Genomic DNA, 13,994 nt, shown 5'->3' on the forward strand with positions numbered 1-13,994 from the left:
ATTAGTATGTTTAAGAGACTATAAAATTACTCATATTTTATTCTGTGTCATTTTTAGTATCTTTGAAGTTCTAGAAGTAAAGCAATAGGAAAAAAGATGGTAAACACTTTAAGCATTTTTTCCATATTAAAATATTTTGAAATTTTGATTGTTCATATTTTGAACAAAAATCACTTTTAAAAATGATTATTGTAACATACCTAATTTTGTCAATTTATTATTTCTGATTTTTAGTTCATTAGCAGGAGAGACTAGTTATATGAATATAATGCAAAGGAGATTAAAAAATAGAAATCCTTGTTTAACTTGTGCTCAGTAGAACTTTCTTCATGCCATTAGCATCACAGCTTAAGGTTTTTATAGCTATTTCATGTCGGTGACAGAATTCATCTTGCCTCTGGGTATTGCCAGAAAGTTGCATTATGATAAATTTCAACATAGGAAGGTCACAATTAATGGATTTTTATTGGACTAAATATAGACTATGTACATATGAAAAGTTTATGATTTAAAATAATTATTGGGGAATAGATTAAAATAATGTACTTCTTGATTTGGAGGGCAATATATTTTATATTTTGTAATGTACTCCCATATTGTTACATTGTTGATTTGTATTTCTTGATTCTCAGTGAAGAAAAATTATGGAAAATTGATATTTGTATAACTATAGATGATTTGCTTCTAAATCATATGTCTTTATTATACTAAGGAAAGCATTTATTTTAAAATTTTATTTAGTGACCTTTGGCATATATATATATAAGGAACATTTTTTTCTTGAAGTTAATGAAAAAATTTTCTCTGAAGTCATTAGAATTTACTGTGACATATGTCTTAAGTTATTTGATTACTTTAGAAAATATAATTAAGGTGTAATATTGGTGATTTAAAATAAATTCAGTCCCAAAAGGAGTATACTAACATGACCAGTTTTTTTTATTTACAGTTGACATTCAGTATTATATTAGTTTCAGGTATACATCATAGTGGTTAAACATTTATATAATTTACAAAGTAATGCCCCAAATAAGCCTAGTATCCATCTGACACCATAGTTATTACAATATTATTGACTATATTGCCTGTGCTGTACTTTATATCCCTGTGACTATTTTGTACCTTTTAATCACCTAGCCCCCAGACTCCCCTTCCATCTGGCAACCATCAGTTTGTATCTATGAGTCTGATTCTGTTTTGTTTGTTCATTTATTTATTCCTTAGATTACACATATAAGTGAGATCATATGGTATTTCTCTCTCTGTTGGACTTATTTCACTTAGAATTAGTACCCTTTAGGTCCATCCATGTTGTAGCATGGTAAGACTTTATTTTTTATGGCTGAGTACTATTCCATTGTATATATGTATCACACCTTCTTTATAAAATTTTCTATTGATTGACAATTAGGTTGTTCCCATATCTTAGCTATTGTAAATAATGATGCAATGAACATAGGGGTGCATACAGTATTCCCTCACTTATTGCGGGTATTACGTTATAGACTCCCCACGATAGGTGAAAATTCGCAAAGTAGGAACCTTACATTTATTTTAGTATTTATATATATTTTAAGACTTTAAAAACCCTTCCTACACACTTATAAACTGTTCCCAGTTCCTTATTAACCTTTCCCACTCCCTTATTAACCTTTTCCACTCTTTTATAAACACTACTTACATTCTTAAACATATTCTACACTCCTTTTTTAACTATATTTTATTATGTTGTTACAGTAGTCCCAGTTTTTTCCCCTTTGCTCCCCTCTTTCCAGTACCCCCTTCCCTCCAGCAATCCCACCCCCCCCTTAGTTCATGTCCCTGGGTCGTGCATACAAGTTCTTTGGCTTCACCCTTTCCTATATTATTTTTAACATCCCCCTGTCTATTTTGTACCAACCGATTATGCTTCTTAGCCCCTGCACCATTTCCCCATTTCTCCCCCTCCCCCCTCCCAGCTGATAACCCTGCAAATGATCCCATACCTATGATTCTGTTCCTATTCTGGTTTGCTTAGTTGGATTTTGTTTTTATTTTTTAGATTCAGTTTTTGATACTTGTGAGTTTGTTGTCATTTTAGTGTTCATAGTTTTGATCTTCTTTTTCTTAAGTCCCTTTGACATTTCATATAATAATGGCTTGGTGATGATGAGCTCCTTTAGCTTCACCTTGTCTGGGAAGCACCTCATCTGCCCTTCCATTCCAAATGATAGCTTTGCTGGATAGAGTAATCCTGGTTGCAAGTTGTCTTTCATCACATTGAATACTGTTTGCCAGTCCCTTCCTGCCTGCAAAGTATCCTCTGAGAAATCAGCTGATAGTCCTATAGGCACCCCCCTGTAAGCAACTCTCCAGCTCTCTCTTACTGCCCCCAGAACTCTCTCTTTATCTTTCACCGTTGGCATCACAGTCATGATGCGTCCTGATGTGGTCCCTTCTGGGTCCAGCTCGCCTGGGACCCTCCGTGCTTCTCGGACCTGTATGTCCATCTCCTTTGCAAAATTTGGGAAGTTTTCTTCATTTTTTTCAATTTTTTGCTTCCTCGTTCTGCACTGGTTGACTTTTTTTTTTCCTAATGTTCCTAATCATTGATTTGAACCCCAGTTTCCTTCCCTTCACCATTGGTTTTGTGTGGATTTTCCTTCGTTTCACTTAGCATAGCCTTCACTTCTTCTTTTATGCGTTTGCCATACTCAAGCATATCTATCAAGCCTGTGAGCATCTTTATCACCAGTGTTTTGAATTCTGCGTCTGTTAGGTTGTCTTATCTCCTCATCTGTTAGGTTGGCCATCTCCTCATCGCTTAGTTCTCCCACTGGAACCTTGATCCGTTCCCCCTTTTGGGCCATACTTCTCTGTCTCCTCATTCTGACAGACTCCTGTGTTTCTTTGCCTCTGCGTCCCAGGTAGAGCAGTCGCTCCTGTTACATTGTAAGGGACGGAGCCTTAGGGATTCATCAGTGCTGGGCGACCTGTTTGACCACATCGTGGCGCTGTATGTGGGGGAGGGGTCCGAGAGAGAACAATGCCGCCTGCCCAGCACTCATCCCTTTTCCAGGCACCTCTCCCACTTCTGCACTGGACTGTCGCCCCTCTAGCTGCTGCCCTGGCAGTCATTCCCAGAGTGGGTGGGTCTGTGGACATTTTAGGACCATGGGGGCCCTTTAAACAAGCAGACTCTGTTGAGAGACTGGCAGTTTCTGCCTCCACCCCAACTCGCACTGGTTTGCATAGTCAGAACCAATGAGGCTTGATTTTGCCCAGTGCTGGGACAGTGAGCTGCGAGGTCCGGGGAGGAGCTGGGAACATTCCCCAGGTGTCCCTCCTGACTTTTTAAAATGTGTGACTGTGCTTTCCGCTGGCCCACCGCTGCCGCCACCACACCGTGTCCTCTCCGCCCTGGCTCCCCCTATATCCTACCTGTCTGGATAAGTATTTCTTCTTTATATCTTTGTTTGCTGGACTTCCATGCAGTTTGATTTTCTGGAACTTCTGGTTGTTTCTAGTTTTCAGGTAGTTATATTCCTTCTTAGTTGTGGAGGGAGATGCAGCATGTCTGTCTTCGTCTCCATCTTGGTCGGAAGTCTCTAACTCTTAAACCTACATAACTTTTAACAACATATGTATACAGTACCGCAAAATCCTGCGACATACCAAAAAATCCGTGATAAATAAGTAAATATAATATTTTTAAAAATCCTGCGATACAGAGAGGCCGTGATAAGTGAACTGCGATATAGAGACAGACTACTGTATTTTGATACGTATTTTTAGGTGGAATAATGATCATTGATATTAACTATATTTAGGTTCTCTTGAGTGAAGTGTGGCTAATTAGATACAGTAATTGATTATGTAGTATTTATGTTTTTTAAACTAATTTGATTGTATATCTGTATACACATTTTTTCCTGAAGTGTGTGTCTATATAAACAAACATGGAGACTGTGGCCCTCACCTGGATTGGAATAAAATCCAGCAGTTGCCTGACCACTTTGGCCCAGGCCCCGTGAATATAGTGCTCCGGCGGATTGTGCAGGCCTGTGTGGATTGTGCCATTGAAATAAAGACTGTTTTTGGACTCATTAAGACAGATAATCGTGGAGGAGAAGTGATAACTGGTATGCTCATCTAATTCTTTATTCAACTTTTTTTCCTAATTTGATTTTCAGTTTTTAGAATGCAAACATTTTATAATATGTAGATTAGTTTATAATATTTTTGTTCTATTAACTGTTCATAATACTGGATTATTTATTATATTGATCCAGTATAATATTTATAATAGTTATATACTTATAGACTTTTAACCCAGTTTGGAATGCTTAACTTCACTTTTTAAAAAATTTAAAAAATGTATTGATTTGAGAGAGAAAGAGAGAGAAACATCGATTTGTTCTCCACTTACTGTTGCATTCATTGGTTGCTTTTTGTATGTGCCCTGACGGGAAATCGAACCCACAGCTTTGGTATATCAGGATAATGCTCTAATCAGCTGAGCTAACTGGCCAGGGCTGGAATGTTTGACTTTAATTTTAAAATACACAATGTCATATTAATACTGTAAATTGAGATAAAAGGTACATATTTTTTCTTTTACATACTTTATTAAGCTCACTATATACAAAGTACCTTGGTTGATAATAAATTTTAATTTTTTTTAATAAAACAGACTGATGTATAAGAAGCTCTAAATAAAAATGTGACTCAAGAAGTGATTAAAAGATAATCATACAGCTTTCATGATTGTGTGATCAGATAATATAACATTTGTACCCATGGAATGTTTGAAATAGTAGAAAGTATTGTTATAGATCAGTGGGTTTCTGTTGTTTACTTTATGAATATTTTTAAATGAGAATGATTTTACAAATACAGGCTGTTGTATTTTGAGAGGGACTCTGATTATTCCTTTGTAAATTACAAACCCCCACATATTAGAGTTACATTACATTTCTGAAGTTGGTGGCTTTTTTGACAATTATTGTTGTTCTCATCTTTCTATGATGTAATTTTGACATGTTTCCTTTCAATAGCCTTCTTTGATGGGGAAACTCATTCCATCCAGCTCCCTCCAGTGAACAGTGCATCATTTGCTCTTCGCTATCTTGAAAACTTGTGCCACAGCCTGCAGTGTGATAACCTTTTGAGTAGTCAGCCTTTTAGAGCCTACAGAGGTAATATTCATAGTACTGCAGAGAAGGAAAAATATGAGTCAGGTAAGAGAAAATGTAAAATTTTATACTGTGCTTCCGTTTTATGTTACATTTTATAATTAACTCAAGAATCTTGTTTAATAAAGAGTTCTTCCACGTGTCTCCTTAGAATAAACATTTTATCTACAATGATAGTTAGACGTGTATAAGATATAGTTGTTTCTGTTCATTCAAAGTAAGAAAGTAATTTCTTGTATTTATAATGAACTTGAGAATCAAAACCTGAAAAATATTTCATTGTGGTTTGATTTGCATGTTGAACATCTTTTCATGTGCTTATTGACTATTTGTATATCTTTGGAGAAATATCTGTTGGGTTCCTTAATTTTTTATTATATAGGAATATATATTATATATGCATGGGCAACAGCAGACCCTCCATATCACCCTGCCCAGGCTCTGTAGCTTCAGCTTCACTGGAGAGGACACTCCAGCGTCATCGCAAGATGTCGATTCAACACGGGAGGAGACAGATACCGTGTCACTCCCGAGTCGGACTGCACAGCCATTCTCGGCGGTGCAGATAGACTCTTAAGAAGCTACACCATCGTCTCTCGAGACGGATGGCTGCCGACGATGCATAATCATATATTTATACTTGTCATATATTAGTATAATGTACAAACAATTCTTTATATATCGTGGATACAAATTCCATATCAGATATATGGTTTGCACATATAGGGAGGTGCAAAAGTAGGTTTACAGTTCTTCATATGGAAAATAATGCAATTATTATATAATAGTAATAAAACAATAAACTGTGTTTTGTGTACTCACAACCATAAACCTACTTTTGCCCCACCCTGTATCTTCTCCCATTCTGTAGGTTGTCTTTTCAGTTTCTTGATGGTGTCCTTTGAAGCACAAAAGTGTTTAATTTTGATCAAGTCCAATTGATCTGTATTTTCTTTTGTTATACTTTTGGTGTCATGTCTAAGAAGACATTGTTTTAATACAAGTTCACAAAAGATTTACTCCCATGTTGTGTCCTAAGAATTTTATAGCTCTTCTATTTAGGTCATTGATATATTTTGAACTAATTTTTGTTTTTGTTTTGGCACAACAGATGTTTTACTTTATACAGTAGTTGAAGGTATCTTTACTTAAATATGGCTATAAATTATTAGTATAGTGCCCTTACTCACATTTCCGTTACCCATGGTCAACTGCAGTCCAAAAATATTAAACGCAAAATTCCAGAAATAAACAATTCTTAAGTTTTAAATTGCGCATCATTCTGAGTAGCATGATGAAATCTCACTCTGCTTCACCCAGATATGAATCATCTCTTTGTCCAGTGTGACCACAATGCATATATTACCTGCTCATTAGGCACTTAGTAACTGCTTCAGTTATTAGATCTACTATCATGGTATGGCAGTGTTTGTGTTCAGTTAAGCCTTATAGTAACCTAATACTATGTCACAATGCCTACATCATTCAGCTCACTTCTTCTCATCATGTAAGCACTGTTTATCTTACATTATCACCAGAAGGGTGAGTACAGTGCAATAAGGTATTTTGAGAAAGAGAGATAAAGAGACCACATTCACATAACTTTTATTATGGTATGTTATTATAATTATTCTATTTTATTGTGTTATTGTTGTTAATCTCTTACTCTGCCTAATTCATAGATTAAACTTTACCATGGGTATGTATGTATAGGAAAAATCATAGTATATATAGGGTTTGATACTATCCATCGTTTCAGGCATCATCTGGGGGTCTTGCAACATATTCCCCACAGGTAAGGAGGGACTCCTGTACTGTCTAGTGTCCTTTCATTTCAACTTAAAGGAGTCCGTTTAGTATTTCTTGTAAGGTAGCTCCACAATTGAGAAACTCTTTTTTTAAAAACTTTTATTAGCATTTGTTTGATGCCAAATTTACTCTTGTGTGATAAGTTTTTGCTCTTTAGTTTCCTTCTGGGATATGTTTTTCTTCTTTGCAACCTTTTTTTCTAGTTTAGGAACAATTTGCTGTTTTTCAGTAAGTATCATCTCCATGTGGCAGGGAGAGGTTAATCTGCCCATGAGCTCTGTAAATTCTGTGTGGCATCTTGGGAATTTTGTATATCTGGATATGCTCAGTGACCAGAGAAGCTACATCTAAACCCTTAAGTTCAGCATTACTCTTGGAGTTTTTAAGCACATGCAGCAAAAATTCAGCCCTCTTTTTGGGCCACCGATCCTGCATCCAGCCCCAATGTTTGGCCTGGGTACACCTGCTGACTCCACCATTTTAACGATGGGGTGGTACATATTGCTTCTTATAAACTGACATCCTTGGTGTGCTTTCGGATATGTATACGATTGGTGACCTGAGCAGTTTCACAAGGGTTCTTAAAGTGAACACAAAGATTTGAACCTCTTGATTTGCACGATTTTGTGATGTTTTCTGGGTCACGTGAATAGTGAACCATTTTCAGAGGTTATCTCAGACCACTTATAGGAAGAGTCTCAGTTTTTGTTTCTGGAGAATTTCTAATTTTGTCCTTCATTTTTTGAAGGTTAGTTTTGCTGAATATAGAATTCTTCATTGACCATCTTCTTGTTTCAGTGATTTGGATGTGTCATCCCACTTCCTTCTGTAGTTTGTAGTTAGTTGCTAATCTTATCGAGGCTCTCTTGTATGAGATGATTTGCTTTCTCTTGGTTTCAAAATTCTCTTTCTTTTGCTTTTGAAAGATTGTGTTTTTTCTAGGTATATATAGGTGGATATATTTGAATTCATCCTATTTGGATATTTTTGAGCTTTTTAGATGTATAGATTACAGTATTCCCTCACTTATCGTGGGTATTACGTTCTAGATCCGCCCCCTCCCCCCCATGATAGGTGAAAATCCGCGAAGAGGAACCTTACATTTATTTTAGTATTTATACATATTTTAAGGCTTTATAAACCTTTCCCATACACTTATAAACTGTTCCTAGTCCCTTTTATTAACCTTTCCCACTCCCTTATTAACTTTTTCCACACTTTTATAAACAATACTTATGTTCTTAAACATATTCTACACTCTTAAACCTACGTAACTTTAACAACATACATATACAGTACCGCAAAATCCCGCGATATGGTGAAAAATTCGTGAAAAATAATTAAATATAATATTTTTAAAAATCCCGCGATGCAGTGAGGTCGCAATAAGTGAACCGCGATACAGAGAGGGACTACTATAATGTTTTCCATCAAATTTGGGAAACTTTTAACCATTATTTTCAAATATTCTTTCTGCTCCTTTCCTCTTCTGGGACTCTCCCATTATGTGTATTTTGTTATACTTGATGGTATACCACATGCCTCTGACATCTGTTTATTTTTCCTCATTCTTTTTTTCTTTCTGTTCCTCAAACTATGTAATTTCAATTGACCTTTAAAATGCCTGATACTTTCTTCTACTAGTTCAAATCTGCTGTTAAGCCCCTCTAGTGAATGTTTTTTCATTTCATTTATTTACTTTTTTAGTCCTAAATTTCTTTTCACTTCTTTTTATTTCTTGATTGATAGTCTCTATTTGGTGAGACATTGTTCTCATTCTTTTCTTTAATTATTTAGACATGATTTTTAAAACTTTTTTTTAAACATATATAAAATAGCTTATTTATTTAAATGTTTTTGGTAAGTCCAGTGTCCGGGTTTTCTCAGATACAGTTTCTATTGATCCCCCCCTCACCCCCCGTATATGGCCCATCCTTTTCTGTATCTTTACATGTCTCCTAAATTTTTAATTGAAAACTGGGCATTTTAAAATGCAATAACTCTGATAGATTAATTAGATTTTCTCTTCATCCCTAGGATCTGTTGTTGTTTCTGGTGCTATTTGTTTAGTGACTTTCCTGAATTAATTTAATAACTTTTCCTGGGCTAATTTTGTCATGTATGACTACCGAAGTCTTCTCAGTTAGCTAGTGGTCAGCTAATGATTGGACAGGTATTTCCTTAAATATCCAGGACCAGTGTGTCTCCCAGCCTTTGCCAGGAGGTTTTTTTGTGTATGTGTTGGGACTTAGCAAACTTGTAAACTGCCTCCTGGAATGTTAAAGATAAGTCCCAACACACACACAAAAAAACCTCCTGGCAAAGGCTTTTACAAGTTTGCTTTGTGTAGAGTCTCAAGGTCAGCAAAGAATGAAAGATGAGGGCCTTCTCTGTACTTTGATGAGCATGCATAATGCCATCTGGATTCCCAGGAACATCCTGGTACTTTTCATCCTAGTGGACATCTCATTCTCCAGTTTTTCATTTCAAGATTTTTGGTACCAGCCCCAACTGGTACTGCTGCCTTAGGCAGTTGCAAATGTTTAAAATCGCCAATAACTTTTTTTTTAACCAATGCCTTGGAGATAGGGCTGTTCAGACAGGGCAGGCTCTGATTTAGGTCAAATAAAACAAGCCCTGAGATCAGAGCTTTTTAGTTACCTGCAAGATTGGTCAAATAGTGGACAGTTCTTTGGGGCTAGGACTTTTGGAGAGCCCCAAACCCATTGTGCCCTCTCCAGTAACTGCTAGGATACTGGTTTTCATAGCTATTGTAGTTGCAGAGGTGTTTGTTTGTAGGGCTCCTGCAAGACTGGGATTAAGGGGTGATGGTATTAGGAAGCTAAAGTGCCATATAATTTATGGTTCTTTCTGAGGTTCAGTCATTTTTTCTTGAATAAACACACTTTGTATTGTTATATTCTTTTAGTTAATGTCCAGAGTTTTTTAAAAATTTGATTTTGCCAGTGTTTTCATTATTTTTATGAAGGAATGGATTTTCAGAAGTCATTCTGAAAGTGCTTCTCTGTGATGACTTTTTAAAGTACTTTTTAAATTATCTGTTTTTTTCCTAGTTATCTCTGCAGGTACAGTTTTATGCCTGAGCTTACTATAATACCCAGATACAGAAATCAGGAGTCTATTTTTATGTTTGTATCAGCAACAGATAGTAGACCATACATCAGCTTCATAAACTTTTCATACAGAAATCATTAGCATATTACAAGTAAAAGATAAGTAAAGACTTTTTCTAATCTTGCTAAGATCCTGAGGTAAACACATATCTATAGAAAACTATACTTTTGTATTCATATTTTCTGTCATTAAATGAGTGTGAAAAAAGTCAATTACTTCTTCCTTTAGAATTTAAATGTCCTAATTATAGAAATATTTGTCATTCACCAAAATATGTTTTGCCTGTTATTTTTATAGTTCATGATTAAAAATAAAAGCAAGTGGTAAGAGCTCTTTTAGATTTGTTAGTAGTCGATCAGTAACTGGATGGCTAAAGGTTGCTCATCAGATGATTTTGAGTGGCATGCCATTTTGAACTAGATGAAATTTGACTTAGGTACTTTCTCATTTCATTCTTTCTTCTCTTTTGCGGTCTACTATCAGACCTTTTGGATTTCTGTTATACTTTATTTTTCCTTTTAGTTGGAGGTTAGATCAAGATACTGATTAATATTTAGAGTGTAATTGATAATTTGAGTTGTCTTTACTTTCAGGATCATGCCTTAAGGAATGGTCCCTTAGCTAGAAATATATTTGGTTGAAATATAAATAAGCAGGAGAGTTGTTGCACTGATAGCCCTAGGCCAGGATTGTTGCCTATAAAATGGGGGTGTTCATTGTCCCTTATCTCCACCTTAACTACTCTGAATTCTTAACTTTTTTTGCTCATGGGAACAATTTTCCCAGGCCTTTTTAGACACATTATATTGGTTTCCTCACTGCCTCCTGAGATATTTGGAAATATGTGAAGGCCCTGGAATAAATAAAGCCTGGACATAATGCTTTAAACCCTTGAATATGATGTCACTGAAATATTTAATAGGATGAAATGAATATGTTATTCATAAACAATAAAATAATTGATAAATTGTTAATGAAGTCATAGTAGTAAAATGGTTTAAAACAAGTGTTTTATGCTGATACTATGAAAATGCTGGAGTATCTTAATTATAACAGACACTTGTTTTGAAAACAGTGAAAAGGAAGGTAATTGAAGAACCAATCACCGAACACCCTGTTGAGCCTCCTCAAATTGATACGGCTCCTCTTCCTAAGATTCCCAAAATAGAGGATGACTCTGAAGGTAAATAGTATTTACATGTTCCAGGATTGGGAAGAAAAGCCATTCTCTACCACTATGTATGCTCTTGGGTGGTGGTGTTGGAGGTAGGGGGGTGTATTTGCCTTAATAAATTTTGCAACTTGGCTGCTACTTTGGCAGCTTTGTTGAGCACTTCATTTCCTTCAGAAGGGCACAGTTGTTGTTTCTCCTGAGATTAAAAGACAAACCATTACAGGAAAAAATTTTCATTCAGCTTTATACTGCTAAAAGCTGATAGAGAAATAGTAAAGCCTAGTAGCTTTTTCTAGTGAAAGTTTTAAATGCCCGAGTAGTAAGCAAATGTTAGAAACCAACTATGTCATCATATAGCAAATAGTTGTGAAGAATGGTATTTCTAAAAATGCATGCTTTCTTGAGGTGTTTACAGCTTTGGTGCCATGAGACCTGTAGGTGATGTCATAGAATAAATTTGTATTTCAAGACAGTGTCCATTATTATAAACACCAAGAAAGGGGTGGCCATGTACTTTGTGTTAAAGGTTTGCAGTTCAGTATAGCATGGCGTAAGTGAATTTTTGTTACAAATTAGGAGATTTTTGACCTTTTCATAGCATTTGAACTATAAGTCTGTTGAAGATAATCACCTTTGTCTTTTTTTCTTGTAGAACTATTTTTTTCTGAGCGAAATGACATGCCTACAATGGAGAAGCTTCCTACAGAGTCCAAGGACCCAACACTAAATCCAGAAAGTTCTTTTACTCCTGCGAGCAGGGCTCTGACAAGCACTGATATCGCAGTCCCCAGGACTTTTTCTGAAAGTGTGCCAGGTTCCTCAAGATCAGCACTACTGGGTGCATCATCTACCAAGAGTGGTCCCCATGAACTCCAAATGCAGAACAGAGAAGGTATATTTAAAAGCGGATTTTCAATCAATGTGTTTGTCTTTCCCCTTAAGATTTCCATGCCCAATAGCATCCCCTAAGAGTGCATCACATTGGAGAAAGTACCAAAATGAGGAGGTGGAGTCATCTCCACATCACCATTAGGACCGAGCCACTACAATGCTAAAGATTGCCTCTGTGTAGATTGCCTTTGCCTTTGGAGTGACATGGTTTGTAGAGAGTCTGAAGATATATATTTATTCTATAAAGGAGTAGTGTACCCTGAATTTTTAGGTATTGTTTTCACAGAATATGGGCTTTTGAAGACAGACCTTCTTAGTAAAAGGCTCTAAAAGGTTATCTCTAATGCTGAATACTTTACTTCCAAATGTGTTCCTAACACTATCAGTAGCCCATATCTGGGCTTGAGAAGGCTAGAAATGGAAGGACTAAACGTTACTAGTAGTAACTTAATAGTAATAAAGATCATCATTATTTTCATCACTACTTAACATTATGTGTCAGAAACATAATATTTTATTTAGCCTTATACATTACATCTTTATAATAATTCCTTGATGTGTAGGTGCTGGTAAAACAGTTTAGGTGAAAAAGTTGAGAAATCACTTGACTAAAGTAAAAGTAGCGGGGCCAGTGCCTAAACCCAGGCACTCTGGCTCCATCCAGTGTCATACTCTTTAACTGTTGTGCTGCTCCCATCTCCAGAAAATAGGTAAGCATTTCACTTGGAAACTGTCTAGAGGTGTCACTACCATTCTTTTTTTAAAGGTATTAGAACTGTTACTTAAAGCTGAGTCCCTTGGTTGCTGACGATGCTCACACAAACTCCTGCCCTGACCCATTATTTGAATGAGGCAAATTGTTGATTTTTATTATAGGAAAGAAATTCATTAATATTGTTAGGGATAAAAGCAAATCACTTTCACTTTATTTCATAAATATTTACTGTTATCCTAGTATATATAAGACAAAGCCATTCAGGAAAAAAGCATGACTGGACTTTGATTATTTTTTACACAGTTTGTTTGATGTAATTATTTGAATAACACTAGTGTTTGCAACCTTCTCTGATTGTTTTGAAGATATGAGACCAGTTAAATATTTTTCCGTAATAGATTAAAATAGATGCTCTTACAGTTTTATTTTTAATATATTAGTTTTATATCAGAAATCATATAATCTGTAAAACTAGTTATATGTTATTCAAGTTTACATATACAATGTGTTATTTATTACTGAGCTGTAAAAAAGAATGTGATCACACCATTTTCAATAACATGGATGAACCAAGAGGGTATTACATTAAGTTATACAAGTCAGAGAAAGAAAAATACCATATGATTTCACTTACATGGGAATATAAAAAACAAAATAAATGAACAAACAAAACAAATAGATAAGAACAACAAAAAAAGACATAACTATATCCTCCCTGTGAACTGCTAGATTACCCAGTTGGAAAACTGCCTCACATTACCAATAGACCAAAAAAGTACGCCTATAGTCTGATTCATTCTAGACATTTGTTCAATATGTTATAAGTCCACCTATTGTCCCATTCACCATGTAAGATCATTGAAAGTCCCATATCACTCTGAAACACTGGAAGAACTAGTGAATTGTAAATGGGAAAAAACGATATAGCTATACTAGATTCCGATGACAGAAACTAGAAATAGCACAAAACATAATTTAGTGGCATGAGTCACCTTGCTAATAAGTTTATGTTAAATTGTGTCTTTCTTGAGTTGAAGACCTTTCTATCTAAATTATTAGAATGCCTTAGGCACATGGCATGGTCTACACCATCATG

The 13,994-nt window shown here is 35.5% G+C and overlaps 1 protein-coding gene across 1 annotated transcript in view; it reads left to right on the forward strand.

The window, feature by feature from the left end:
* Positions 1 to 13,994, forward strand: part of SCML2 (Scm polycomb group protein like 2) — a 58,935-nt gene that overhangs the window by 42,287 nt on the left and 2,654 nt on the right. The window contains exons 6-9 of the mRNA XM_090264167.1: positions 3,918 to 4,121; positions 5,037 to 5,219; positions 11,194 to 11,301; positions 11,945 to 12,184. Of these exons, the coding sequence (XP_090120293.1) occupies positions 3,918 to 4,121; positions 5,037 to 5,219; positions 11,194 to 11,301; positions 11,945 to 12,184 (735 nt within the window). The remainder of the gene's footprint in view (positions 1 to 3,917; positions 4,122 to 5,036; positions 5,220 to 11,193; positions 11,302 to 11,944; positions 12,185 to 13,994) is intronic.

This window comes from Furipterus horrens, unplaced genomic scaffold (genome assembly GCF_987537825.1).
Source record: "Furipterus horrens unplaced genomic scaffold, mFurHor1.1.pri manual_scaffold_17, whole genome shotgun sequence".
NCBI classification, from domain to species: Eukaryota; Metazoa; Chordata; class Mammalia; order Chiroptera; family Furipteridae; genus Furipterus; species Furipterus horrens.